Source organism: Lacerta agilis, chromosome 13, assembly GCF_009819535.1.
Source record: "Lacerta agilis isolate rLacAgi1 chromosome 13, rLacAgi1.pri, whole genome shotgun sequence".
In the NCBI taxonomy this organism is placed as follows: domain Eukaryota; kingdom Metazoa; phylum Chordata; class Lepidosauria; order Squamata; family Lacertidae; genus Lacerta; species Lacerta agilis.
This window is the reverse complement of record NC_046324.1, coordinates 20,461,410-20,488,811: the sequence shown is the minus strand read 5'-3', so window position 1 is coordinate 20,488,811 and position 27,402 is coordinate 20,461,410. Positions and strand designations below refer to the sequence as shown.

The 27,402-nt window shown below is 42.9% G+C and overlaps 1 protein-coding gene across 2 annotated transcripts in view; it reads right to left on the bottom strand.

The window, feature by feature from the left end:
* IGF1R (insulin like growth factor 1 receptor) overlaps positions 1 to 27,402 on the bottom strand; it is a 180,091-nt gene that overhangs the window by 6,976 nt on the left and 145,713 nt on the right. For both annotated transcript variants that reach the window (XM_033166448.1, XM_033166449.1), the window contains 12 exons: positions 23,915 to 24,153; positions 19,807 to 19,974; positions 15,254 to 15,458; positions 11,020 to 11,306; positions 9,057 to 9,193; positions 8,629 to 8,788; positions 7,800 to 7,905; positions 7,147 to 7,217; positions 5,103 to 5,332; positions 4,388 to 4,498; positions 1,703 to 1,862; positions 567 to 696 (listed from right to left, as the gene is read on the bottom strand). In XM_033166448.1, the coding sequence (XP_033022339.1) occupies positions 567 to 696; positions 1,703 to 1,862; positions 4,388 to 4,498; positions 5,103 to 5,332; positions 7,147 to 7,217; positions 7,800 to 7,905; positions 8,629 to 8,788; positions 9,057 to 9,193; positions 11,020 to 11,306; positions 15,254 to 15,458; positions 19,807 to 19,974; positions 23,915 to 24,153 (2,004 nt within the window). The remainder of the gene's footprint in view (positions 1 to 566; positions 697 to 1,702; positions 1,863 to 4,387; positions 4,499 to 5,102; positions 5,333 to 7,146; positions 7,218 to 7,799; positions 7,906 to 8,628; positions 8,789 to 9,056; positions 9,194 to 11,019; positions 11,307 to 15,253; positions 15,459 to 19,806; positions 19,975 to 23,914; positions 24,154 to 27,402) is intronic.

Below are 27,402 nucleotides of genomic sequence, written 5' to 3'. Positions count from 1 at the left end.
CCCTTCCCAAGAATTCTGCTATGGGAAGCCAAGTGGTTTCCAAAATACACTCGTCTATGTAAGAAGCATGACTGCCAAAGCGTGGAGTTTCAAAATGCTTCTCTGGGGCTGTGGGAAAAACGGCATAGACACAAAATGACACAACTTTTAATTTTACAGCTGTAAGTCTATTATGTCAAAGAATTTAACTCAAAGCCGAATATATATAGAGTCCTGGTGTTTTCTTGCAATGTTTCTAGTTCTCCTGTCTAATTCTTTTGCAGCAGCTGCTAAGTAGCCCTGCATGGATATTACAGTACCGAGCCAGCCTTAAAGCCATATAGGTATTTGTTTAAACATGTTTAAAACTGGGGGTCTGGCATGACAGAAGTTCCAAAACAGAGGAAGTAGCACCCTTGTGACTACATTACACAGGGGCCGTGTAGCAAGGAGTCTACAAATAGGACAGATAACAGGAAAAACCAGAGTTGTCCAAAAGCTTGATGTGGTGTTTTCTTCATGCCATATTCAAGTTGCAGGGGTTCTGGGAATGTTGCAAAAACAACCCCAGACACATTCATTATTACCAGACGTCCGAGTTTGTCGTGAACACGCCGTCCTTCAGTGATTCTGGGGACATCCAGCGGACAGGAAGCAGTCCCTTCCCACCTTTGCGATAGTAATCGGTCTCGTATATATCTCTCGTCATGCCAAAATCTACATGGAAGACAACAGGAAGCATGTTAAAATAATAATAATAATAATAATAATAATAATAATAATAATAACAGTAAAAATAAAACAAAAGTACCACATTGCCACGAAAGCTGCTGAAAAACAATTCAAGCTGCCAACAACTGACACCTGAGGTAGAGTCAGAACATTGGGTCTTCCTAGCTCAATACTGGCTACACTGACTGGCAGCAGCTCTCCAGGGTTTCAGGAGGCAGGGGTTCCCAAGCCCTACCTGGCGATGCATGCAAGTAACTCACAGAGTTATTGGAAGAATAAAATGAGAGTGGAGAACTCCATGTGGCACACTGCCTTAACCTGCTTAGAGGAAAGGAAGTATATACAAATCTTACTTGTCCAGTGAATTGAACAGATTGGTCACTATTGTGGCTCCCCTGGAGGTTTCTATTTGTGCTTCCTTGCTTTCACAGGATGCACCACAAATACCCTTTTCATCTGCAGTCATAAGGAGGGAGGAGCCAAAATTCTACCTTGCTATAAACTGGACATTTTACTCCAGCCTCTAGTGATCTCACTAAGCCCTGTCCACAGCATTTTCAAGCTCTGCTTACTCCACAGCCCAAATAAATGGCCAGAAACTTGCTTTTGCTCATTTTATTCATAAAAAGTTAAAAACAAAGACACTTAGGGTGCTTGGCTCTCTACTAGACATAGACATGCCCAGTGTTGTTCTCAAGACATGTGACAGGCACAGCTCTAAACAGAAGTAGCTGCTGAAGATGCATTTTCAGGACACATCCTATTCTTGCAAATATAGTATGCTTTAACTGATTTTAATTCTGAATTTTAAATTGTTGTAAACCCCACCCCGCACCCCGGGACCTGCTGGTAAAGGATGGGGAATAAATTTAATGATAACAAGCAGCAGGAAAAACCTATTGCAGATCTGTGGCTTCCAAATGCCCTACCTAGAACTAAGATCCTTCTTTCCTTTGTATGTCACCATTGGACTGAAAAAAAAGGGGGGTACCTCCAATTTTCACAGTAAAGTCCTCAGCCACCATACAGTTCCTTGCAGCGAGATCTCTGTGGACAAACTTGTTGGCATTGAGATAAGCCATGCCATCCGCAATCTCGCCTGCCATCTGAATCATCTTCTTTAGGGCTGGAGGAATATGAGCCGGGTTATTCTGAACAAAAAAGGAGAGAAAGACAACTGTTAACTTGAGTTTAAGAAGCTGTTGCTTCCTTCCTTGCTAAATTTTCAATGATTTGGTTAGGATCTGTTCAGATTCATTTATTTGCATCTAGCCATCAGTCCATTCCAAAAGAAAGGTTAAACACAGGTGGCAAACCCAGGCCTCCCTACTTGGCCCATCAAGCAATTTCTTTGAAACCATGGCCAACTGCCCTACAGCTGATGTCACATGTGACGTTGGGTGTCTGGCAGGTAGAGACATGGCTGCACAGAGCAGGATTGATGCACAGGGAGTTCAGTCCTGTTCAGGAATTCAATCCTACTCAAGTTTGGACAGACTAGTCAATTCCTGTACATAGCAGGGAAACAATCAAACAAACATACAGAGAAAAAACTTCCTCAGCAACTATCATCCAACTGGTTGCCTGGTTGCTAAGCAATATTTCCACCTGCCTTCCTTTTAACACCAACAGAATTAACCCTTAAGTTGCACGTAAAATGATCTTTGCTGTTTTGTTCCCAACACCTCTGACGGTGGAGGGAAAACAATGCCACCGTGGCTCGTAGCCAATGAGAGCCTTTCCTCCATTAATTTGTGTAATCCTGTTTTCCCTTTCAAGGAAGGAATGTAGTTTGCTTTCCAATCACATTTTAATTGTCCTCTTCCACAAATGTGAGGAGCTCCCACTGCTTTAACTGTAAATTATCTACTCCAGAGGCTGACCACAATGAAGGCAAGGGCCTACAGGGAGACCCGAGCATATACCACTAGCCCTCATTTTAGTAGAATATGGTTTTCAGTGGCTCCTGCTTTCGCCTACCCTATTTGGACCATGCAAACAGCATGTGGGCGGCTGCAAGCCTTCTAATTGCCAGCATGAATGCTAAATGCTGGGTGCATGACTAAATATTAGTGTTTGTTGCAACACTCATTCATAATTCAGATCAAAAACAAAAAGGGTAACAGCATGTAGCATTTAATACATGAGCAATTAGCTTATCTGTGCGCCTACCAAAGACCCACGCTGGGTTACGCGTAGGCACAGAAAGTTTAATTCAGGCCTGAAAAGCAGCCAGTCTAGCGGTGCACATGACAGGCATAAAGAAACAAGCAACTGCCACCTATAATCACTGCGAGGGATGGTGGCTCATGGGGTCCAAATCTGGGCAAAAAGGTCAAAATGACAGCTTACAGGTTTGAGGAAAGCAGAAAATTTCTAGAAAATATGAATACTCTATACACTGCTCACATATTGAACATAGACATGTAAGACTGAATGGGTCTTATATGTACAGTATAGAACTATTTTATAATAGCTCTTATAATCTTATAATAGAACTATTTTAACTCTTTTTAAATGTGGAATTGCTTTTAAATGTTTGTACTGTTTTATAAACAGAATTGTTATTTTTATATACTCTCTTTAATTGTTTTTACTTTTATTGTTTGTGTGAGTGTGTCCTGGTATTGCACGCTATTTTGTAATAGTTTTATAACTGTATGTTTTATTCTCATAAACTGCTTTGGGACCTTACAGCAAAAGGGAGCAAGAAACTAAATAAATTAATGAACAAAGAACCCCAACTGCATCTATTCTTCTACAAATTACTTCCTTTTTCTAGGAACTGAGCATATTCGTCTACCACAGAGTGTTGTAACCTCCTTCCCTGTATCATCTGTAGACGATAACTGCCGTTTGCCTAGCTAGGGAGCAGTGATGTGGGTTTTCCAGAAAATTTAGACTTGGAACAATTTCCAGTGGGAAATTTGCGCATGGTTAATCTGAATCAGAACATTTTCTGTTTGTGTCAGGAAGCGTGCCCCAGAGAGTGATCTAGTTTACCATGTTTATTTTACTTGTATTTAATAAACACAGCTAAAAACATCAAAACTGCCAAGCTTGGCTTCTATTGCATTTGCAGTAGGCATCTCATTGTTACTAAGGAACTTATCAAACAGGAAAATAAACCACCCACATTGCTGCTAGGGAGGCCATAGTCAAGGCAGTATCTGAACTGGGAGATGTCCCAGTTCACAGGCCAGACTTTTCACCTGCTACAGGATTATGGAAGCACCCCAAAAATGCACAAGGACATGGGTCACACATCCTGTTTTGGTTAGGGCACCTAAGGTGGAAGAGGCAAGAATACCTACACCTGGGGCAGGTGGGGTTTCTTAAAACAAACCTTTGGTGATTCTGCATTTTCATATGACGGAAAGCTCTTATTCCCACCCCCCCCCCCCCCCAATATGATGGAAAGTTCTTATTTTTAAACCCAACAATATAACAATGCTGTAACTCTACTTAGCTCATAACTAAATAACTACCACATTTCAAAACAGAATTAAGACTGCTAACAGTTAGATGAGGAGTCACCAACCAATTTAAGGCCCATGGGGGACGAGTACCCTTCATTATCGCTCTTCCCCTCCCCAGGTCAGCCTCCTCACCCCTCCCCGAGGCAACTGCTTGGACTGCAAAAAAAAGCAGTCAAACCTTTCAACACAGGACTGACCTCTGTGCCTGGTCGGAGTGACCGCAGGTAACTCTTCAAGTCTCCACGGGTCATAAGTTCCATGATGACCAGCGTGGGCTGGCCTTGAGAAACAACTCCAAGCAGCCGCACCTGAGAGAAGAAAGCCTTGGGTTATTCACTTGCAGAGGCAGCGTTTTATTAAAAGGTGTGCACTCTCATGTACTGTACTGCACTTGTGAGTGTGTGACTCTTCTCTACACACACACACACACAAACCAAACCAAACACGATGCATCCACTTGCGAAAAGGGGGTGAGGAGGAGAGAGAGAGAAATAACATAATATAAGCAGTGGAGGCCAGGTCACTAGGGTGAATGGGGCTCTCCCCCACCAACTTCAGCCTGTCCCCAGGCAGCCTCCACCTGCCCACCTTCTTACTTACAGCCAGTCCAGAGGGTGGCACCGGATGTCAGCATCCTCCTCCTAGCTGCGTACACAACATAAATTTAAAGCAGCACCGCCCTGCCCCCCCCAAAAAAACCTGGGAAGAGCATTGAGAAAACTAATCCAAAAGGCTATGAAGAAAGCTTTTTTTCTGATTTAGAATTCCATTTATACTGGTTCTGTACAAAAGCATCACACAGGCAAGCAAATAACTGTTTTCCTGTGCAAAGCAGCATCTCCCAGGATTTAAGTAAGAGAACGGGGGGTGGCGGTGGAGTGGAAGAAGCTTTAATGTGTTTCAGAAACTTACGACATGGTGGCAGTTGAACTCCTTCATCACCGAAGCCTCATTCAGAAACTCGATCCGCTCTCGCATGCTTGCTGACTCGTTGACTGTTTTGATGGCCACCCTGGTTTCTGGCTCGTCCTTAACCACGCCTTTCGCTATCCCTTCATACACCATTCCAAAGGAGCCCTGCCCCAATTCTCGGCACATGGTAATCTTTTCCCGGGGTACTTCCCATTCATCTGGAACGTACACTGTAAAAATCACAAGGAGAACCCATTTCACAAGCAGCTTTGAACTGAAATGGCGATCATAATTTTTTTTTTATAAAAAACAACAACAACCAGAGTGCAAGCAACGTCCTTTTTCATTAAAGCATACTGGGATGCTCTGCACTTCATGCTTTTATTTCAACAGTCATCTTACTGCTTCAATCCTTTGTAATCATTATGTTGTTTAGCCAGGCTATAACGTTGCCCCCCTTCAGATTGGAAACTGACCCTGAGCGAAAACATCACGCCCAAGGATGCACAAATGAGCCTATTGCTGAAGTAAGACACAGACCCCCAACTTTAGCATGTAGTGTACCTGGCAAGGGAGCATTCTGCAGCAGAGGTGTAATGCAAAAGCATATTTTAAGAGGGTAAGGACACTTTGCTTAGCATCTGCTATGCATTTCAACAGAGGGGAGCAGAATAATGTGATTAAAAAGCTGTAACATGCATTTCTCAACAGAGGGTGGGGATGTAGTGGCAGCCGCCATTACAACACGCTCTAGACGGGGGTGGGGTTAAGAGAAGGGACATTTCCCACTCAGCTGGCCATTAGATAACTTTGTAACTGATATTTTGCACCTGTGTTTTCTTATTTCCTGCTTCCTACAAATCCATTGTCCTTTTGTATCATTTTTTTAAGGTTTAAGCCTGAGGGGAGGGAACATTGCTGTTGGGTATTTTTGTGATTTGAAAGTCACTTGGGGAACTTCTTTTGGCTGAATAGAAAGACATATATATATATAAAATACACAAGCAACACGAAACTCCAGGTTTAACTTCCAAGAACAAGGTCAAGATTTCAACTCCAAAACATTAACATTTCCCTGTTTTCTTGGATGCCAGAGAGCTGGACTGTTTTGCTCCAGGATGCAACTTAGGAGCTATAAATCCTAGCTTACAATTGGAAGGTGCAACCTCTGACAAGTCTTTAAAAAGCTACAGCCTAGCATTTATTGGGGGGGGGGGGGAGGTTAAAGGTTTCACTACAAATAAAAACTAGTGCTAAGTGTAGCTGAGAAAGATGATGAGAAAGAATTGAGAAGGAAAGGACCATAGCTCAGCAGCAGATGATCTGCCTTTCATGCAGAAGGTCTCAGGTTAAATCTCTGGCATCTCTATGTAGGACTGGGAAGGCATTTGTTTAGAATCTTGCAGGGCTTCTGCCAGGCAGCATTACCAATACGGAGCTAGATGGAGCAATGGTCTGATTTGGGATAAGATAGCTTCCTATGTTACTATGATAGCTGAAAGATATGGTTCCCAGCAATCTTTTAATTATGTATTTATGTTACTGTTTTTAAGTATTTTAAACATCCTTCATTTTGGGGGTTGTTTGCCTCCCTGAGCTCCTTTAGGAGGAAGTGTGGGACAGAAATTTAAAGAATAAATATAAATCAATATATACAAGAGGCCTGCACTGTGCTTTTAAGAAACATCACCAAGAATTTAAAGAATTGCTCAAGTTCACTTCAAATGATTATTTGAATAGTTTTTATTAGTGTTTAATGTTTTATTGCTGTAAACTGACATAATATTTCATGGTATTGCAATATAGAAATACTATTAGGTATCTTTAAGAACTTTCTGACCTACCTTGACCTTAAAAAAAAAAGCTTTAGACCCCCCCTCTCCTCAGCCCCCCCAAACTTCTTCTTTGCCTGACTGACAGTGAAGGTTGTCTTTACAACTGGTTCACATAGAGCTTCTTGTGACTCCACCTCAGGCTCTGCATTCACTTTTATTCCAAGATGTTGCTGTCTTAAAAGGAGTCAGAAGTGGAAGGCCTGACTTACCATCTGAGGCGCTGAAATATTCTGGGTTCACAGAGGCATAGAGCACTCCGTTTCCAAGCCTGTCACTGTTCCTGTTAAAATGCAAGAGGAAAGTTCTTTATTTCAACACACATATTTTTTTAAAAGAGAGAGAGATCAACGTTTCACTCTATTCTGGTCCTCTCACCTTTGAGTTTTGCTTTGTGACTTGCTTTTCACACCCACACCCACACCCACCCACCCCAACAGCAGCATTTGGCAGGTTTGCATAAAGGTGTTGGGAATCAATTGTGGTACTTCCCAAATATGCCTATGCTCAATGACAGACTTATTGAACCTAGGTTAGCTGAACAAAATAACAACAACAGTAACAGCAGCAGCAATTATATAATTATCAATTATAGCAAGATGAAGAACACACAATATATTTGTCCTTGTCTAGGCTAGTATGACAAGGTTTAACCCATTGTGCCAGACTACAAAATCTATCAGGAAAAGGGCAATACTGGTATTACTTTCTGACTTACTACATGCTGGCTGTCGTGTTGTTTTGAGGATGTTGTTGTGAAGATAAAATGAGGAGAGGGAGAATCATATATGCCCCCTTGAGCTCCTTGGAGGAAAAAGTGTGATATAAATGCAATAAATAAATACAAATAAATATCAAGCCTCACCTCTTTTTATTACAGACATACAGCATGATGAGCAGCCCTCCAATGATCAAAATGACAGCAATGGGTAGAACAATAATCAGGTGCAAGAAACCCCCGTAATTCGGTGCTGCAGCGATCAAAACAAGAAAGTAAATAAAAGGATGGTGATTATTCATGTGTGCATCTCTACTGCTGCACTAGCTAGTTAGATCTCTCCGAAACATAAATAGCTACACACACAACAAACAGAACACAGGGCCACCTAACAGAGCTTTTTACAAGAACACTTCCAGATGATCGGTATTTTGGGGTAGGACTCAACTACATATCAGACAAATTCAAGCTGCACTATTAGAGCTGATTTGGAGGTCCTGTGCTACAAACCTGCTTCCTGAAAAAGAGCAGAGGTTTTGTGATAAAGGAAGGTGATTGGGAAATGGCACTGGAAAGTGTGGGATAATACTTGCTTTGGCACAATGTCATTTAATCTCCTTGAAAATGCTCAATTTAACTTCCTTGCAAATGTTTTCAGAATGAATGCTCAAATCGGGATTAATGTTCAACAAGCAGATCATCTGGGGGAACCCCAAGGGTGGCTGGCTGTTGCTCCCAAGGAAACTCACACGGAGGAAAGAAAAAGAAGACACGGCTCATCTGCTGTTTCATCTACAGTATCTGCCTTGAAACACAGACATTCTAATCTAATCAATCTGAGAGAAATATCCAACGATCCATTTTCTGCAAGAAGTTCAGAATCTTAAATCTAAAGAACACACGAAATATTGGGGAGAAAGCAGTTACACAACCAGTGTGTCCGTATTTCCCTCCCCACCAACGAAAACATCCTTACTTTTGGGCTGCACATAGAATGAGATTGCCTCAGTCCAGGATCCGTTCCCAGCCAGTGATGTGGCTTGAACTCGGACAGAATAATTTCCAGGGTTCAGATGTGTCAGTTTGGCACCTCGAAGTTTCTTGTATTCTTGCCTTGAAACACATTCTCGCTTCTCCTACAGAAGTTTAGGGGGGGGGGGGAGAAAAGCAGTTAAAATGATTTTTATTAATGCATCTTGTGCATGCAGGACACTGAGACTCGAGGCTCTGTAACCTGGAGGACAACTAGCAGAACTTCTTCAGATGAACTTGGTGACTGGGCCGGGATAGAAGTGCTTAGGCAATCCTTAAGGTATCTTGGGCCTTGGTTGTTCAGGGCTTTGTATATAAACACAAGAACCTTGTAAATTGGGTTGGATGAAAAAGACCTATAATCCCGCTTACCTCTCCATTTTGCCCATATTTGATTTCATACATCAAGATCAACCCATTGGGGCTAACCGGTTCTGGCCACTTGAGGTATATAATGTTTTCTTCCTTCCCTTCCCACGTTACTGGCCCTGGAATGTTATCAGCTCCTTCTGTGAAAAGATGTGGGCAAGAGTCAATGTCAAGATTTGAGGCAAACAACGTGGTGTCACTAAAGTCTTAAGAACATAAAAAGAGCCTGTTGCATCATGCCAGCCAGATGCCTAAGGGAAACTAGCAAGCAGAACATGAGCACAATATGCATTTGGGGACCCATTTCTTAATTTTTTACTATTTGCCTGCTGGTAGTGCTCCTGCTATGACCCACACTGAATTAGGGCACAGCCCACTAGTGGTTCCCAACCCACCAGTTGAAGACCAATGGTCTACACCAGGCATGTCCAAAGTCTGTTTCGGGGGCCAAATCCAGCCCGCCGGTTGGTTTAATCCGACCCCTGTGGCAGTTTATTTCTTGGAGTAAAATCCTAAAAAAGAACAACTTCAATCCTAAAAAAGTCAACAACTTTGATCGGCCCTCACGCATGTTCACTTCATCAAATCTGGCCCTCTTTGAAAAAAGTTTGGACACCCCTGGCCGTCTGGCAGACACTTTACAGCAATGGTTCCCAGTTAGCTAATCACTGAGGAGTGCCTATTTTTCAAAAGCCAAACCACAGACCCCCTACTTTTGAAAATTGTGATATTTCTATGGTGGTTACCTCTGCAATTTTTTGCCCAAAATGCAGGGTAGCCCCTAATAAGCAAAGGATTTTAGATATACTAATTTAGATATACTAAAAAAACAAGACTAGGGCTGAGCGATAGATCAGTAGCTAAATATTCCGATATTCTGATATATCACGACGTCTGAAATGTGAGATCAGGTGTGGGGATGAGGAAAGGAGCAGTCATGGAGACTGGATGGGTGGCTGGGTGGGGGAGGAAGTGGGTCACCTCCACTGCATGGTTTGAGTGGGAGGGGATGGGGGGGATGCATCAAGCCGCCGTCAGTGGGGCAGCCAGCGAAGGTGCACGTCCACTGTGGCTACTGCTGCTTTACTGTTGACTGAGAAAAGCTGCTCCATCTCAGTGCCAGGGGAAAGTAGTGCCACGGTGCCTTGAAGGGCAATCAGCTGCACTGTTCTCTGTCAGTGTGAGAGGGAGGTAGCACCTCACAATCAGCTGCCCTGTTTTCCATCAACATGAGGGAAGGCTGCAGCGTTATCGGCTCCCTCAGGGAAGGCAGCTCAGAGCAGTGTTACCAGTTGAGATCACTGTGCGATATTGGCAGTGCCTTAAAATCAGCAGCCTTGCTCTCTCTGACACAAGGAGCGATGTATTGCCAGGTCAAAACCGTTGCTGCGGTGTGATTTTTTTGCCAATATATTGTAAAATTGCACAGCACTAAAACAGACCATAAAAATTTTGATATTACCATGCAAAAATGACAAATATTTAGTTGGAAGGGACGCAAGAGATGGGGTCACGGACCACTGGGTGTGTTCCGCGGACCCCCAGGAGTCCCTGGACCCCTAATTAGGAACCACTGCTCTACAGTGTGTCAGGCAGGGTTCTCTCCCAGGCTAGGAGAGACCCCTGCCTGAAACGCTGTAGAGTGTCTGCCAGTCAGTGTAGACCATTGGTCTTCAACTAGCCCTACCTGGAAATGCCAAGGATTGAACTTGGGGGCCATCTGCGTGTAAAACAGTTGTTCTACACTAAGCTATGCTCTTTCTGGGTTGATTTCAACACGGGGAGTTAAAACTGCCTTTTGAAAACGAGTCTGAGATTACAACGTTGTGCCAGGGGTTTTTTGGGTTGTTTTTTTTTGTAAGATGCTTTGAATGCAGATATAAAGATGGAATTGTTCTTTTTATTATTATTAAGGAAGGAAGGAGAGAAGGAAGGAGAGAATTTAAGCCAGGTTTCAAAACTGTACCTGCAGGCATGGTTCTTGCAAAAACAAAGTTAGAGGCGCTACAGCCGAGATTTGCAGCTTCATGATTGCAGCTGTGGATGTCAATACGGTAGAGCGTGAAAGACAAGAGGTGAGAGATAAGCGTCCGCTCCCGGCCTTCCACTTTGCTTTCGAAGAAGGGAAACTCCATCTCGGCCTCCTCAGCATCCGATTCATTGGCAAAGTGCTCTGGGGCTGTGGCAGTCCTGTTCTTGTGAGCAAAGGTTGTGTTTGCAACAGGCGACAGATCCCTCCGCTTCCGATCAGGCCTGGACAGAGAAACAAGAGAAGTCAGTGAAAGTGAGATTACCACCCCTCTTTTATAAGGAGGAAAGCAAATTTAAGAGAGCCAGAAGTCACAATGTTTTGAGAGAAAATAATGAGAACCATTAGGACGGTTAAAGAATGACAGATGTCCAAAGCTTGCATGACGTCCCATTCAACAGAACTCTCTGTTTATAGGTGTTGTCTCTCCCGAGTTAAATTTCACATTGGTGATTCATCCAAGCCCAGTAAAACACATTTCAAAGGGAAGAGAAACAGAAAGGAGGCAGCTGAGGGCAGAAATGATATAGATAACACTGTGGGAAAACAGAATCACTTCAAACTCCATGGAAAGTTCAGCAATAGGACAAGCAATCATCAAGGAAAGAGGCATATCCCACCATTGGATGCTTGCAAGAAACCACTGGCCAGACCTTTGCTCCATCTCTAGCTCAATTATTGCCTGCACTGGCTGGCAGCTGTTCTTCCTTTTTGGTTAGTTTTATTATTATTTGCAAATTAAACGAAGTAGAAAGAAGAAGAACAAAAGAATAAGGGAACAAAAAGAACTAATACATGAATAATACAAATACTAATAAACCACCAGCAGCTCTCATTGATACAATTACATCAGTACATCCAATCTACAAGAAATGTATTAATATAAGAGCTCCAGCTGTCCAAAGAGGTATCCCCAGACTGGCATTTCATCTATAAGAAATATATTCAAATGTAGCCAGGGAAGTGAGATCTTCAGACCACTATGCAATAGGTGGTGAGTGTTTATGCTTCCTGGCTCAAAGTGTAAGTCCATAAGGGCCCTCCAGGGCTTCAGCCAGAGTTTTTCCCCAGTCCTACCTGGAGATGCCTGGGATTTTATATAAATATTTAGACTCACGCTTTTTAAAAGCATACAAGGTGGTAAACACCACATAAAACTACAGTAAGAATAAAACCATAAATAAAAACATATTGGCTGGTAAACAGAGATACAAATAACAAAGGCCTGTTTGAATAACACAGTTTTTAGAAGATGCTTTTTAAAAGGCAGGAATGATTCCAGCCGAACCTCTGCTAGGTCAGGGCTTGGCCACAGTAAAGACTCGATCTCTATTAAAGGCCAACTGACCCTCAGAGGCATGAGGAACCATAAGAAATGCCCCACCAGAGGTTCTCAGTGATCAAGGTGATTGTAAGGGATCAAGTGGTACTTAAGGACTGAACCTGGGAACTTCTGTGTTCAAAGCAGATGCTCCGTAACTGAACGACCAGCCTTCTTTAAGGTCTTAGGAAAACCTGCCTTGGATAGCTTAGATTGCCACCAGGATCTCCTTTGAGAGGAAGGGCAGGATATGATTTAAATAGTAATAAATAAAATAGCTGGGACTAGACCTAACTGGTGATGTGTTTAAAAGAACACAACCCTTTTATTTAGCCTCTTTGGTGCTTTTGCAATGTTGCACACTCCAGCAGGAAGCTGGAACGTACTGCACCAGTCTAATAGGGACTGTGTTGACATACGAATTGCTCTCTCCCATGGGAGACAGCAATGAAGAAAAGACAAACAGAGGAGGTGGGAGGGAGAGAGAGAGAGAGAGAGAGAGAGAGAGAGAGAGAGAGAGGACAGACAGACATGTGCAAGTAACAAGTTGCTTAGAGGGAGCAATCTCACCCAGTTCCTAATCTCACAGTTCCCTGACATCCTGGGTTCTTAAGTCACTTTAACTGCTTTGTGACTTACAAGCACAAGTGACTTAGCAGTTGCATCTCAACTGCTAAGGTTCTTCTAGCATTGAAAAGAAAAATGCACCAATTATGAACACAAGCTGATAAAAGAGGAGGAAAATATGCAGAAACAGTCAAGGCTCATGCTAATCGTTCCCACTTGCTTCCTCCCACAACCCAAAATTGCAATCTAGAGACTGTCACAATACCTGATCATTTGCTACCATTTCTTCTAGGGTCAAGATGCTCACGGCATTCTGTTGCTTCCCCTGCCCCCACCAATGCATTACTCGTACAATTTCAAAATTAACTACCAGCTGAAATAATAAATCTATATTTGATTAGCACAAGGATGGCATGGCAGGAGAAAGCTTTGGGCAGTGACTATCGGAACTAAGCTGATGGCTGTGAAAGGCAGAGCCAGGCAGAAGTTTCCCCGGTTGCCACTGGCTGAATTAGTCTGCTCCTTAGATAACTCAGCAGGGCAAGGAATGACAGCGGACTGAATGGCCCAGAGGAATGAGAGGAAAAAGCTGGAGAGAGAAGAAAAAATGGGGCATATAGCAAGTATAAACTTCACACAACCAGGAAAACATGCACTTATCAGCGACCATACGCCACTATCGGTTCCACCTGAGCCTTTTGACATGCAGGAGAAACAGGCTTTTTCAGAAACATGATTTTAGTATCAAGTTTTGCTAACCAAGTCTAAAAGCAAATGCTGTCTCCAGCAATGCTACTGGGAAATGCTGCTTTTCAAATATAGGCAAAAGAAAGGCAAACCATTTGCCAGGTCACGTAGGCATCTCTAAGTCCAGGAGTAGCTAGCATGGTGTCCTCTGGCTGGCACTGGACTACAAATTCCATAATCCTTGACCCACTGGCCTTGCTGGATGGGGCTAAAGAGAGTTGGAGTGGAGTCTGACAGTATATGCAAGGCAGCATGTTGGAGATGCCCCATGTTAAAGACTATTCTGAAGGCAACCATATGGAAATCCAAAGCTGTGGAATTCTCTTCAAAGGTTCAGTAACCCCTGCAAAAAGCCCTCAAATGTGATGGGCAAAGGAAATAACCAGCAGTGGCTCTTTAGTGTGTAAAAAGGTGAATACAGTAAGGAAAGTTTATCACCCTCTCTTGGGCGGGGCAGGGGGGGAGGAGGAAATATATGAAGACAGACTTGGGTTGCATAGTATCCCAAAGGAAACAATGTGATCTTGCAGTGAGGGGGATAGGACTTCTCATATTTGTTGTGTTACTGGAATGAGCATTTTAGGAATTTTTGTATTGTACATGGTTTTATTTATTTTTTGTTTCTCTTTGTTGTTTGTCTTGTTAAGTTGCTTGGAGGCTCCCCCCCCAATAAAATGAGTAACAAATGTAAAAACAACAAAATAATAGATAACAATACTGAGCAGCTATTTGCTTCCAAGCCCCAATGCAAATAGATTGATGCTCACCTTGAATGGCTTGGGACCCAGTTATACGATTGAACACCTACTCTTAAATGCCTGTATTCTATGCCCCAACTATGGAATGCACACTCCAAGAAGGCCCTCCTGACACCAACAGAGTCATCTTTCATGCACCAGGCTAAAACTTCATTATTACTATTCACTCAGGAACTTAAAAATCTTCCTTATTTAACCTCTTCCTTATTTGATTGACTTAATGATGTTTTCTGGTGGCAATTTTTAAAAATGCAACCTTGCCATTTTAAATCCTCTGTAAACTGCCCCAAAGTATAAATTTTGACGAAACAAACATGGGGCACATACCCTACAAGGCTCAAGGTAAGTGCACTTATTTTTATTACTAGCATGCAGGAAAGGGGCTTTCATTATTACTGTCTATGGGGGGGGGGAGGGAGAAATCAATCAAAAATACAAAACAAAAAGTTATCTGTTATATATTTTGGAAAGTTGTTCATTCATATGCATTTGGGCACCTCTTAAAGATACTGCAACCATTTTCGGCATGATGGTTCCTGAGATCAAGAAAAAGTTTTTGTGCATTTTGTGGTTACAAACAGATGCCGTCTTGAATCAGGATGTCAAACATAACTGTCCGACACTGCATTCACTGATTTTAACCACCAATTTCAAAAGTGCACAATTTACTCCTTTCACAGCTTTCCTAAACAATGCTGGGTATAAGGTTGCTCGTTTAAAAGTTTTTAAAGTTTAAAAGAAACGAACCCCATCGTGTTTCGGAAAAGGACCCCCTCACCTGGGCAAAAAGATGGCATTATGCAGAAAATTCTCGAAGACTTTTCTGTATTCCGCCTCCTCTTTCTCTGCCTGCTTCTCTGCCTCTGTCTTTGGGCAGGAGCAACAAGGTCCCCTTTCTCCCCCAGAACCCTCAGGTTTGGTAGGTTCAGTTGCTTCCTCCGTATCGATGGTGCCGTCGGCATACCTCCGAATTGGGACTTTATCTTGAAAAAAAAGAGACGTGTGAAGAATCAGAAGCTGAAGATGAACTGAGAAAGAATGGCCCCATGACAGCCTGCTTTAAGCAGCTCCACATGTAGGAAATGCAAAGGTCTGTTGCCTCTCTATTCTCTTCAAATTGGTACAAGTCCCAATGGAAGGGTTTTAAGCAAAGAGTGGGCAGGAAAACAGTTACAAACAAGCAAGAAAATACACACACACACACACACCTGAAAAAGGCATGGGTGGCGACACTTGGGAAAACACGAAAATGCCTTATACAGTTAGACTTATAACTTAGTTAGTTCAAACTATTCAGTATTGTCTGCATCATGGATGGAGAAGCTCAGGGCTTACAGCAAGGTTAAATTATATTTGGTTTTTATCCAATGTTTGTTCCAATTTGTTTGCAGGGCAGTTACATGGCAAAAAGCGACAGTTCTACTCACCGTGAATGGGATTTCTGGGTCTCGTTGAAGCTGCTGCCAAACTCTGTTATACTGCCATCCAGAGGTCAACAGGTAAAATAGCAACTTACATTTATAAACACAAAGAATTCCTACTTGGCTACCATGGATTTACACAACAGTGGAAGGTATTCGGTATCTAGACAAGAGCTTATAGGATTCTGATTCCTCAATATCAGACTTGTCACTCCATTCGTCATCAACTGCCAGCGCACTGAGTCTTGATCTCCAAGGGAGGCAGAATACCCAAGCTGGGACTTAAGATCCCCTATCAACAGAGAACTGTTGGGAGTAAGGTTAGGTTGGTTTGGAGAGCTTGAAGCAGCTGGCTAGGAAATGCCCTGTGGCAGGACTACATCCTTTGGTGAAGTTCCCAGGAAAGATTCTTCAATGTATTGCAGGAGATCGGGGTTGAAACTAACTCCTGGAGAAGTTCTAGCTCAGGGGCCAGCAAACTTTTTCAGCAGGGGGCTGGTCCATTGTCCCTGAGACCTTGTGGGGGGCCGGACTATTTTTTTTTTGTTGGGGGGGGGGGGAAATGAACAAATTCCTATGCCCCATAAATAACCCAGATATGCACTTTCAATAAAAGTACACATTCTACTCATGTAAAAACACCAGGCAAGCCTCACAAATAACCCAGAGGTGCATTTTAAATAATAGGACACATTCTACTCATGTAGATTCCCGGATTGTCTGCGGGCCGGATTTAGAAGGCAATTGGGCCAGATCCAGCCCCCGGGCCTTAGTTGGCATACCAATGTTCTAGCAGAATCCCCCATAACCTGATGTAACCCATCTTCCCTGGCAGAGAGTGTTAGTGGTCACAAGACATTCCTGAACTTTGGTGTGGGGTCAGGGCACACTGCTAAGTCTTGAAGCAGATGGTAGGAGTCCGATTCTACTACTTCTGATTGTCCACTCCATTCATCACCATCTGGATCCATCATCTGAGGATCTAAGTGTGGTCTTCAAGGGAAGCAGAGCCCCTTGGGAGGGACTGAAATCCCCTGCCAGAGCATGTCAAAATCTAACTAGATAACTTTTGGAGCCACTGCAGAAAGCTTTCCCATCCTGTACTTAGGCTTAGGATCAGGGGCCGCTGTGATCACCTTGTCAGCAGAAGTAGGAGTGGCTGCAGGAAGATCAATGAGTTTGAGTGTCTACTTAGCCTTGCCTAGAAGCATGAAGTAATGGGAGTCCTGAAATCATCTATCAGATTCTGACTCCTTCCACCTCTAATTCACCACTCCAATTGACACCCTCTTCACTGAAGGAGAGATGCTCTAATTCCTGATCTTTGGGGGAAGAAGAGTCCCATGGAAGGGACTGAGGAACCCTACGGGAAGGTCACATTCTAGACCGTCTTCTGGCCTGGTGTGTAGGAGGAGGAGCAGAACTAGGATTGAAAGTGACCTAAGGTTGAAGAGAGGAGGAAGGTATAACTGCATTTCTGGCCAGATCTACCAGCAAAGCCTCCTTAAGGCAGTACAATAACTCTGGATGCAGATCAGGCATAGCTGGAGTCTGGAGCTGTGCGCCAAGGGCAGAATACATTGCTGCCAGATGGAATAGCTTTTTGCGTGGTAGCTATGTGCTGCTAAACCAAAACTGTAGGAACTTCTGTGGGATTTCTAGAGGACTTCCGGGGGGGACGGACCTCTTCTGCCTCCTTGCCCTTCTGATTGAGTGCATGTCCATAGGAACAGGGGGTCATGCCAGCTGCTGATCTTCCACTTACATTGCCCCCTTGGGTGGCAAGGTTGAAAGCAGCCTTGCATACCCTCTCTGGAACTAAGGCATTCATTGTAAAGCTGAGAAGCAGAAAGGATGGTTGAAGGCTGAGCCGGGTGAGAGGGTAGGGGGGGTGTCACCATTAGGTTGTGCTCACAGAGGCTGGGTCCTTGGTCTGTAAGGAAGAGAACTGCAGTGTAGCAGCCATTAGCTCCCTGCATGAGGTGGCTGATTTCTTTAAGGCCTTGCACATATTTAAAGTGAATTCTTTTTTATTTTGCCCTTGCCTATAGGCGAAGGCTTAAGCATAGCAGAGAGACTGAATTCTTCCCCCCACTTGCCCGTGGGCTAAGATTTAAGCAGAGCTGAGAGGCTGCTATGAGCAGAGACAAGACGGGCTGAGAGCACAGATCAATGGGCTTAAGGCAAGGTGGGAGGCCGTGACAAGCACAGGAGGGGGAAGAATCATCTAGGTCCAGTGGAAAATGAAAGTAAAAATGGGCCTGGACGCTTAAAAGCTGAGCAGTAAAACGCTTTGGAGGAAGCCACACTGGAGCTAAATAACAAAGTCATGAGTGAAAAAGAGAAATTGGGGGGGGGGATCAGCCAAAAGGGGCTCTAATGAAGGCAAACAAAGGTGAAAGGGAGAAGCAATCCGGGATAATGTCTGAAATTTGACGATGCAGCCAGCAGTCTTACACAACTGCTTTCGATGCACGCAAAAGAAAAACTGGCTCCAGAAGGGACAGGGAGGAGCTAAATAGGAATTATTTGTATTTTTAAACTTATTTTGCCTGTTGAGTGCCGGATGGCAGTATAACACATCTATGAGATTCAGAATTCCCATTCATGGTGAGTAGAAATCTTTTTTTTTTTTTTTTGCCATTAAACTGCCCTGCAAACAAATAGGAAGAAATGTTTGATAATAACCCAATTTGGCAGCAGCTTCTACAGAGAGGAAATATTAATCCCACATTCATCTTGATTTGCTTGTGGGATATTTACGTTTTTCAATACATTTCTCTGCTACTTCCCAAACTGCAAAAATTCCATGTTTTGTTTTTTAAGTGGATTTGTTGTACTAGGATGTTGGAGAACTTTAATCCACTTTAAATGCACAAACCTAAAATTCTGGTATGCTACGCAATCACTCCCATGAAATACTGGCAGTCTGGAGGCATCCCATGCTATTTTTGCCTCCAAGTGGAGGAAATCACACTTACAAATTTTCCTCTGTATTCTCAAATTCCCTGAAATGAGAACTAAGAACTAGAATTTATCTAGGGTGCTAGAATTTTCGTTCCATTTTTAAACTTGGAAGGAGATTCCTTTTGTTTGTAATATGGAGGAATACTCAAAAACAGTATCTACCACCTGTAGGATGAAGGAGCAGTACAGTTCATTCTGCTACTTCACGCTTCTACATGTGTAGACCACACCTTGATGATCTGCAGCCGATTTTGTGAAAAGTTAACCAGCCTTTCCCCAGCCTGGTACTCTCCCTAAGTTGGTGGACTCCAACTCCCATCAGCCCCAGTCAGCATGGCCAATGGTCATGGATGGTGGATGTCGCAGTACAAAACATATGGAGAGTAAAGGTTGAACTAGATGATATATGCAAGGGTGGGGAACTTTTGGCCCTCCAGAAGTTATACAAATATAGGAAGCTGCCTTTATACCGAGTCAGACCATTGGTCCATCAAGCTCAGTACTGTCTGCATTGACTGCCAGTTGCTGTCCAGGATTTCAGACAGAAGTCTCTCCTAGAGATGATGGAGATGATGGAGATGATGGAGACTGAACATTGGACCTTCGGTATGCAAAGCAGATGCTCTACCACTGAGCTATGGTCCTTTCCCTAAAAAACCTTATGTTGTTGAACTACATCTGCTATTGACCCCACAATGAACCAAGGGAGATACAATTCAGCAACCAAGGTGTTGCTGAACTACATCTCACATTGACTGCAGGTAGCAAAGCCAACATTCCAGACTGTTGGGAGTTGTAACCCCACAACTTTTTGGGGGGAGGGGGGATGGGTTGGCGGCAAAAGATTTTCCCATCCTTGCTCTATACGATCTTAGGAATTTTCAGGTGCTAAGATGAGGAGGAACCCTGAAATGGTGTAAGGGCACTTCAACCTTGGTCTCACCTTTGGAGCAGTAGTTGTGCCTATAAAGGTAACTATCCTGAGGCTGCTGTTGCCACCGCACAATGTAGTAGGAGAGGTTGCCATTGGGGAAAGTGGGTGGGTTCCATTTCACAATCAGCTGAGAGGAAGAATTGGAAGCTGAAATGACGTCCAGAGGAACAGATGGTACTAAGGGGGGTGGGGAGACATAAGAAAAGAAGAAAATTAGAATTCCTGCAAGGGGATTATCATCTGCTAAAGTCAATAACAGAACGAGACTATATTTACAGAGAAGAAAACCATTGTTAACATTCTCCATGCAGGATATGTTGTGAACCGCTCTCAGATCTATAGGTATAGGGCAATATACAAATTTAATAAATAGTAATAAAATGATATCCTTGCTCATTCACCAGAGCTAAAGTACAAATACAGGACAACATGGCACCCAACATGCACATCCTTATTTATTTATTATGGGTTTAGACAATTAATGTACTGGTCCATTACAATAGTCTCTAATAGTACAATGAATGCAAAACAATGGAAGGGAAATGTCCGCCAACGCCTCCTGCCCCCTGATTTTAAGATTCTGTTTAAAATTGAGGGGTTTGGTCTTTTTATTTTTACTAGGTAGGGGTTGCATGCTTGAGGAGGGGGTAATCATGCTTTTATCTATTTTATAGGGGAGGGTTGCCTCTTTTTTGTGGGGTGGAGGTAGTTCTGAGCATTACCAATCCTTGTGAAATGGGTATTTGTAGGTGCCTGTGGCAGTTGTGCTCCTATGGCTAAAAAGGTCAGCAAAGGCTGTTCCAAAGCAACATGCCCCCAAATGAACCTGACACTCGTTAAAGGAACCTGTGGTTCCTCAGGAGCATAATCAATGTTCCTTAATTAGAAGATCTGTTGTGTCAGTGAAGCTTCTCTGAAAGGCAGCCTCTGGCTTCTCTCCCTGTCACAACTGCCCCCTCCAGCAACATGCAGCCCACAAAAGGGGCTTGACTATGCACTGGGATGCACTCTCGGTTCACATGGGACAATGGGGAGAGCCCTAGAGGTCTAATCAGTACCCCATGTGAACACAGCTTGCACCTTAGGAGGCTCCCCAGAATGCTACGCCATTCCCTCTGCAACACACAGGAATTCCTGACGTGCAAAGGGCTCTTTGGAAAGTTTAAAAAAACCAATGGCATCAAGGCATAGCCAACTAAGCAGATTAGCCCAGTAAATGGTCTAAGTGTACCCAACGCTATAGAATTGGTGAAGCTCTGTACCTGGATTGGAGACCACTGGGAAATTCTTGTGCACCCTCTTAGCTTTCCAAGGAAGAATGGAAATTAGAGAATTTACAACAAATATAATAATTTGTGCTACCTTAAATACGGTCAGGGATGTGCATACTCTGTTCTTAGTACATGAGATTCTGAGTTAAAAATAAACACACTGAGGACTCTAGTAATGCAAATAACCGTAACATATTTAATTCCGGCTAGCCTGGGAGGGGATGGGGAGTCTAAAGAGGAACCGCACAGAACTTCAAAGCATCAGACACCCTGTTTCAGGAGAAATGAGACTTATTTTTATCATGAAAAGTGCATGTTGCAGAGGATGGCATGCATACAGCTCCCCCACCCCGATCCCTGTCTGCAGAAGAACCAGAATCAATCCCATTTCCGCATTGAATCAGATACAATTTCCATTTTCAATTAAGAGAGATTTTGCTCAAGATGATTAAATGCTGTTGGGCATTTATCTGTGTTTGATTAATCGGACAATTATCACCTCTCCACACACAGCCCTGTATTGGATACAATTAAGTTCTGGCAAGGCCAAGGTGGAGTGGCATTGTATAGTTAAAGCCATCACCAGTCTGCAGGAACTGCCTGACATGCTAACAAGCAAAACAACCCCAGCACATGAAAAATTATAAGGAAAACCATCAAAATCTGTTGTCACTGGAGACCTACCTGCATGGGGCAGCTAGGATGACTCCTTGCTTCCCTCTTTCAGCATTAAGGTTTCCCCAACCTCACCATAGCTGGTCCCACAAATACAGTTGCACCTTGGTTTTTGAACAGCTTGGTTCTCGAAAGTTTTGGCTCCCGAACACTGCAAACCCTGTTCTGGTTTGCGAACTATTTTTGGAAGCTGAACGTCCGATGGGGCTTCCGCAGCTTACAGTTGTCTGCAGGAGCTTCCTGCAGCCAATCAGAAGCTGCACTTTGGTTTTCGAATGTTTTGGAAGTCAAACGGACTTCCAGAACGGATTTCGTTTGACTTCCAAGGTACACCTGTGTAGCACTTTCCCATCACCTAGCCAACACAACCTCTTATTATTTGAATGGGACATGCACTGCTACTGCATCTTCTCTCATCCAGAATTCAGGAGGCACAGAGGCATCAGAAATCTAAGGAGCACACCAACAAGTCTTAGGGAAGCTTGGGCCTGATAACAGAGAATATGTGGAATGATATATGGCATATATCACCTTAAAAAAATGTATCATCCCAAACTAGGGAAGCTATGCTGAATTAACCTACTAATGGTATTTTACACTGTCCATGTTGCACAATATTGAGAGTTGCAAAGATTGGTGGGTTATTTCCACATGTGGTTGGAATGTCCAGTCATACAAGTGTTCTGAGAAGAAGTTCTTCAGGAAGTCTCAGAGTGGGCAGGGTATAAATAATAAGTTGTTGTTGTTGTTGTTGTTGTTGTTGTTGTTGTTGTTGTTGTTATAGTGCAACAACTTTTTTCAAGTTACAGATAGGTAGCCGTGTTGGTCTGCTGTAGCGCAGTCGAAGCAAAATAAAAAAAATCCTTCCAGTAGCACCTTAGAGACCAACTAAGTTTGTTATTGGTATGAGCTTTCATGTGCATGCACACTCCTGAAGTGTATCGCAGGCGGCGCTGTGGTCTAAACTACTGAGCCTAGGGCTTGCCGATTGGAAGGTCGGCGGTTGCTGAAGCAGAATCTGCAGATTGGCTGTGACAGAGAAATTGAGAGAGCGCAACAGACAGGCCAGAGAAGCCAAAACGCAGAAATCTTTCTCCATTATCTGCAAACACCTCTCATTGTTTATGTTAATAAACAAGAGGGTAAATTACTTACTCCAATTTTGCAAAGGCCCTTGTGCTCAGATGTAATTCCTATGCATTTCGAGTCACTGGTGTGATAATAATATAACCTATGCCTCCTTTATTTTACCTTACGTTGTGTATTCAGTCTCAGTTGTGAGAGTTTGTGGTGCTGGATGCCATATCTATACCAAGTATTGGGGGGAAAATTAATTAAATAAATAAATAAAAATAACAATCTAAGGAGAAGGCTCATTCATCCCCCATTGACTGTAGCACCAAGTCCTGACTTGGCAATCACAGGTCAAACTTCAACAGAACTTCAATGTTGGTTTAACGGAAGGGCACCAAATTATGCATGTGTGAATGAACTGGCCAGAGCCTTTGATTCTGCAATGTATTTACTTCTGAAAAAACTGCAGCCCTGATAGCATTCAGCCTTCGTACTGGTAAACCACATTAAAGCAGCTGATTCTAAAATTCAACAGTGACTATTTTTGCTCCTTGTTTTTGCATTTTCATATCAAAAATCCCTGGATCTTTGAATTAAACAAAGCTTGGATGAGATGTAGCAAAAACCAACAAACCGAATCTTCTGGCCATCTGCTGGAAAACCTGTGCAACACCTCCCCTTCCAATATAAATTGCAGAATACTGATTAATAGCCTGATGCTACTATGCACATTTACTCATAAGCAAATCCCACTGGGACATAGGAGGACAAAATCTGAGTTGCATCCTAGTATCTATGTTTTGCAGCCAAAGCCTAATTAAGCCAAAACACTTGAGATTTATTGTTAGTTTATATTACCCACTGAAGGCACCGTGCATTGGTTTTCCAAGCACATAGCCCTCTTTGTCAAAGCAATACCATCTTACGAAAGTGCGAAGTAATTTATTGGGACCAAGTGCTGTCACACAGTTGTATTCAACAGAGTTTTACTCACACTAAACCCTCTGAAAGTTAATGGAGTTAAGACATCTCCATTAATTTAGAAAATGTCTGAATATGACTAATACTGGACATAATATTTTGGGTTTTTGTTTTACCTGCAGCTTTCGTTCGGATGTAGACGATCTCACTCTTTGCTCCATGAGCATGGTAATTCTCCATCATAGTGAGCATGACAGCCTTGACATAAATGGCATACTGAGTCCATGGTTTAAGCGCCTGTAGCAAAATCCCCGGATTGTCCTCTTTATTTTGAGGAAGGTCCACATCAACCAGGTTCCAGCTGTTAGAGCGGCATGCATCTTGCCCATCATATTCTGTCACGTTCTTGAAAGGTCTGGAAACAGGCAACCAAAGAGGGATGTGAATTTTTTACTTCTAACAAAAATTGCTTTAAAAAACTTTTAAGGATGGAAGCTTCATGCCAACTTTCCCCCAATGAAACTCATAATAATAAAACTTCTGCATTTTATAGAAGGAATATATAAAAAACCTGGAGAATCCCAGGTTTTTATTTCTCAAGTTCTATTCATATTTAGGAAACCAAGCCTTTGCAAGTTACTGAAATGACAAGGGATCTCCAAAAGGGGCAGGCCATTGTTGTTGTTTTTGCTTCCCACAAAATGAAGCTTTTTGTTAAAGACAAAAGCAAACAGCTTTTTATTCAGCCACTCCCTGGCTAAAGCAGACATAAGCAAAAGAAGAAAAAGAAAAAAATAAAGAGAACCTCCCACTCCTCTTGGAGAAGATGCATGCTTGCAGCATCCAAAAAGGACTTGGATGGTTAGTCCCAACACTGCTTTTTTATGGGGTGGGGGGATGCACTTCTCCCTTACGATTGTGGGATCATCACAATGCTGAAGTGATATTAACAGCCACCACTGGCAGAATTTATTTCCTACAATAGACTGACTACTCAGAGATGGGCAGACTTCAGGGGCAGACAGACCTTGTCAGATCTACTCTCCCTGCCCAGAACCCAAACAGACCAGGATGGAAAGGGCACACAAGGGTGCCTCTGAGCACATTCTAAGCCTAAAGATTTGTTTTCAGCATTAGAACTCAGCTGAGCCCACAGTCCTCTCACAGAAGTGATCATGTTCTTTATTTCCAACCTAAATTAGGCCGCTGGAAAGTCAGTTTGATGTTACTATGTTTAAAATCCTTGATGATCTACTGAAGATTGCCCCAAGATTTACCAGCGGGTACCAGTCTACCTTCCACCCTCTCCTGCTTTAAATCTATCAACCCTGCACTCTTTTAGCTTCCTAGTCAAGATTCCATTACTTCATTCTTATCGAAAGTCATACAGCCCCTGTGAGGATTCACCCATCTCATTCTACTCTTCAATTTCTTGCCTTCACATCACTCATATAGGCCCCATCTGCACCATGTATTTATATCAATTTTATACCACTTTAAACAGTCATGACTTCTACCAAAGAATTCTGTGAGCTGTCGTTTCTTAAGGGTGCTGACAGTTGTTAGGCGACCCAACCCACCCACCCCCCGCGAATTACGATTCCCAGAGTGATTTAACAATCAATTCTTCTTCACATGGAACTATAAGAACTGTAGTTCAGTGGGGGGAATAGGGGCCAGCTAGCTACTCTCAGCACCCTAAACAAACTACACTTCCCAGGATTCTCCGGGGGGTAGCCCTGATCATTTAAAGTTATACCATAGTGCTTTAAATGTATGGTGTGACTTCTGGTTAAGGCCAGTCTGCCCTCTGTAAGATGGGGGACAACCTCTTTGTCATCATCATCCTGCAAGCTTTGCAAGAGGCACTCTTTGAAAAAACACCAATGTCATAAGCAATATTGCCATGAGAAAAAAAAGGTGGCCCTTCAATCCAGCCTTTCACAACCAGGTGTCCTCTGGAGGTTTTGAACTACAACTCCCATCAGTCCCCACTGGCACCATCTAAAACATCTGGAGGGCACCCAGTTGAGAAAGGCTGCCCTCGCCCATCTCACCAGGACCCCATGGATTCAGTCTCCTTCTATTATTAGTCAAAATATGTACACAATCACTAATTATATTTAACGAGTGCTTAACAAAGGGGAACAGATCAATATTTAAAAGAAAGCCACTGTTTTGACAGATTTTTACTGTCAATGAAACTTGTTTAGTCAACTGAGTGGCATTAATCAAACAGCTCGCTCATCACCCACTCCTGGCTGAAACACAAAATACTATTTTACACACAACTTTGAAAAGTTTTGGAAGCAACAATGGTAAAAATATTAGGTTATACCAAAGCACTGTACACAGAAGAATTAAGAGGCCTTGCCCATAGAGTTACATTCTAGGTGCACAAGAGACACTGACTGCATTCAAGAGTAAAACTATTATTTATCATTAAGAGAACAACCCTACCCAAGCCTTGGACTCTCACACTCCCCACTCCTCCATTACAACTATGACGAAATCAGAAGATTCCATTTTCATTTTTGACTAACCACAGTTTAGCATTATGACTGAACCTGGACAAACTGTGGTTAGCCTCGAATATGGTTTACTTAAGGTAGCCAACTTCAAACCATGGTTTATGGAAGTGGCTCACTTCAATAAACAATAACTAACCAGATTTCACAGTCTAGATGCAATGCTGAGCTGTGGTTAATCAAAAGCAGACTTCAGACTGCCTCCTCAAAGCTGTGCTGGAGGAGGAAGAGCATGTGAGCTCATCTACTATTGTACCTATCATAAGCCTTATTGAGTTTATGTCTGAATGCGGCCAAGGGAGAGGAATATGAGAAAGGGGATGAGGAAAATCCTAGCCAAGATGGAAACGTACTGTGGATGGCAAGATATTCCATAGCTTTTTACATACTGAAAGTGATAGGGCAACTTATAATATCAGAAATAAGAAGAAAAAATTAAAAAGAGGCAAGGGAAAATATGCGTAATAGAAGAAAATGTGGGGTGTTTTTTTTGCAAAGTAACAGGCAGCAAGGTTAACAAAGCAGACACGAGAGTCTGAAAAACACCAAGGAATAAAAATTTCACAAAAGAGTGGCTGGGGAAACCCAGCCAGATGGGCAGGGTATACATAAAATTGTTGTTGTAGTCATCGTTATAAAAAGCCAACATCAAACCATGGGTTATGAAGCTGACTTGATAAACTAAGCAGAGTGATTTAAACCAGGATGCCTGGCTTAAACATAATGGGATTCTTTAGCAGTTTGTCCTTCTCCAGTGTAGGAGAAAGAAAGTGGAGCACACAAGCCACACAATTTGATCAGGCATCTTCAGGCTCAACCATATTGCAACAAACCATAGTTTAACATTATGCGGCCACTGTATTCAAGAGGTGCTCTACCCTTTCATGTTACAAACATTTTTTTCCAAAGGTACATGATATGAACAATCACCACACAACTTTAAACAGTTGCATATATACCCTTGGGAAACCTCAACTGGTGAGACTTCATTTCAAGTCTCCACTGAGCCATAGTGCTCAGTGGATAACCTTACACCAGTCTCTCATACACATGCACACCTCACTCAGCCTACCTGGGATAAAGCTCTCTGGCGAAAGGACCTAATTAAAATGCAATCTAACCCTTGCTGTAGTTTA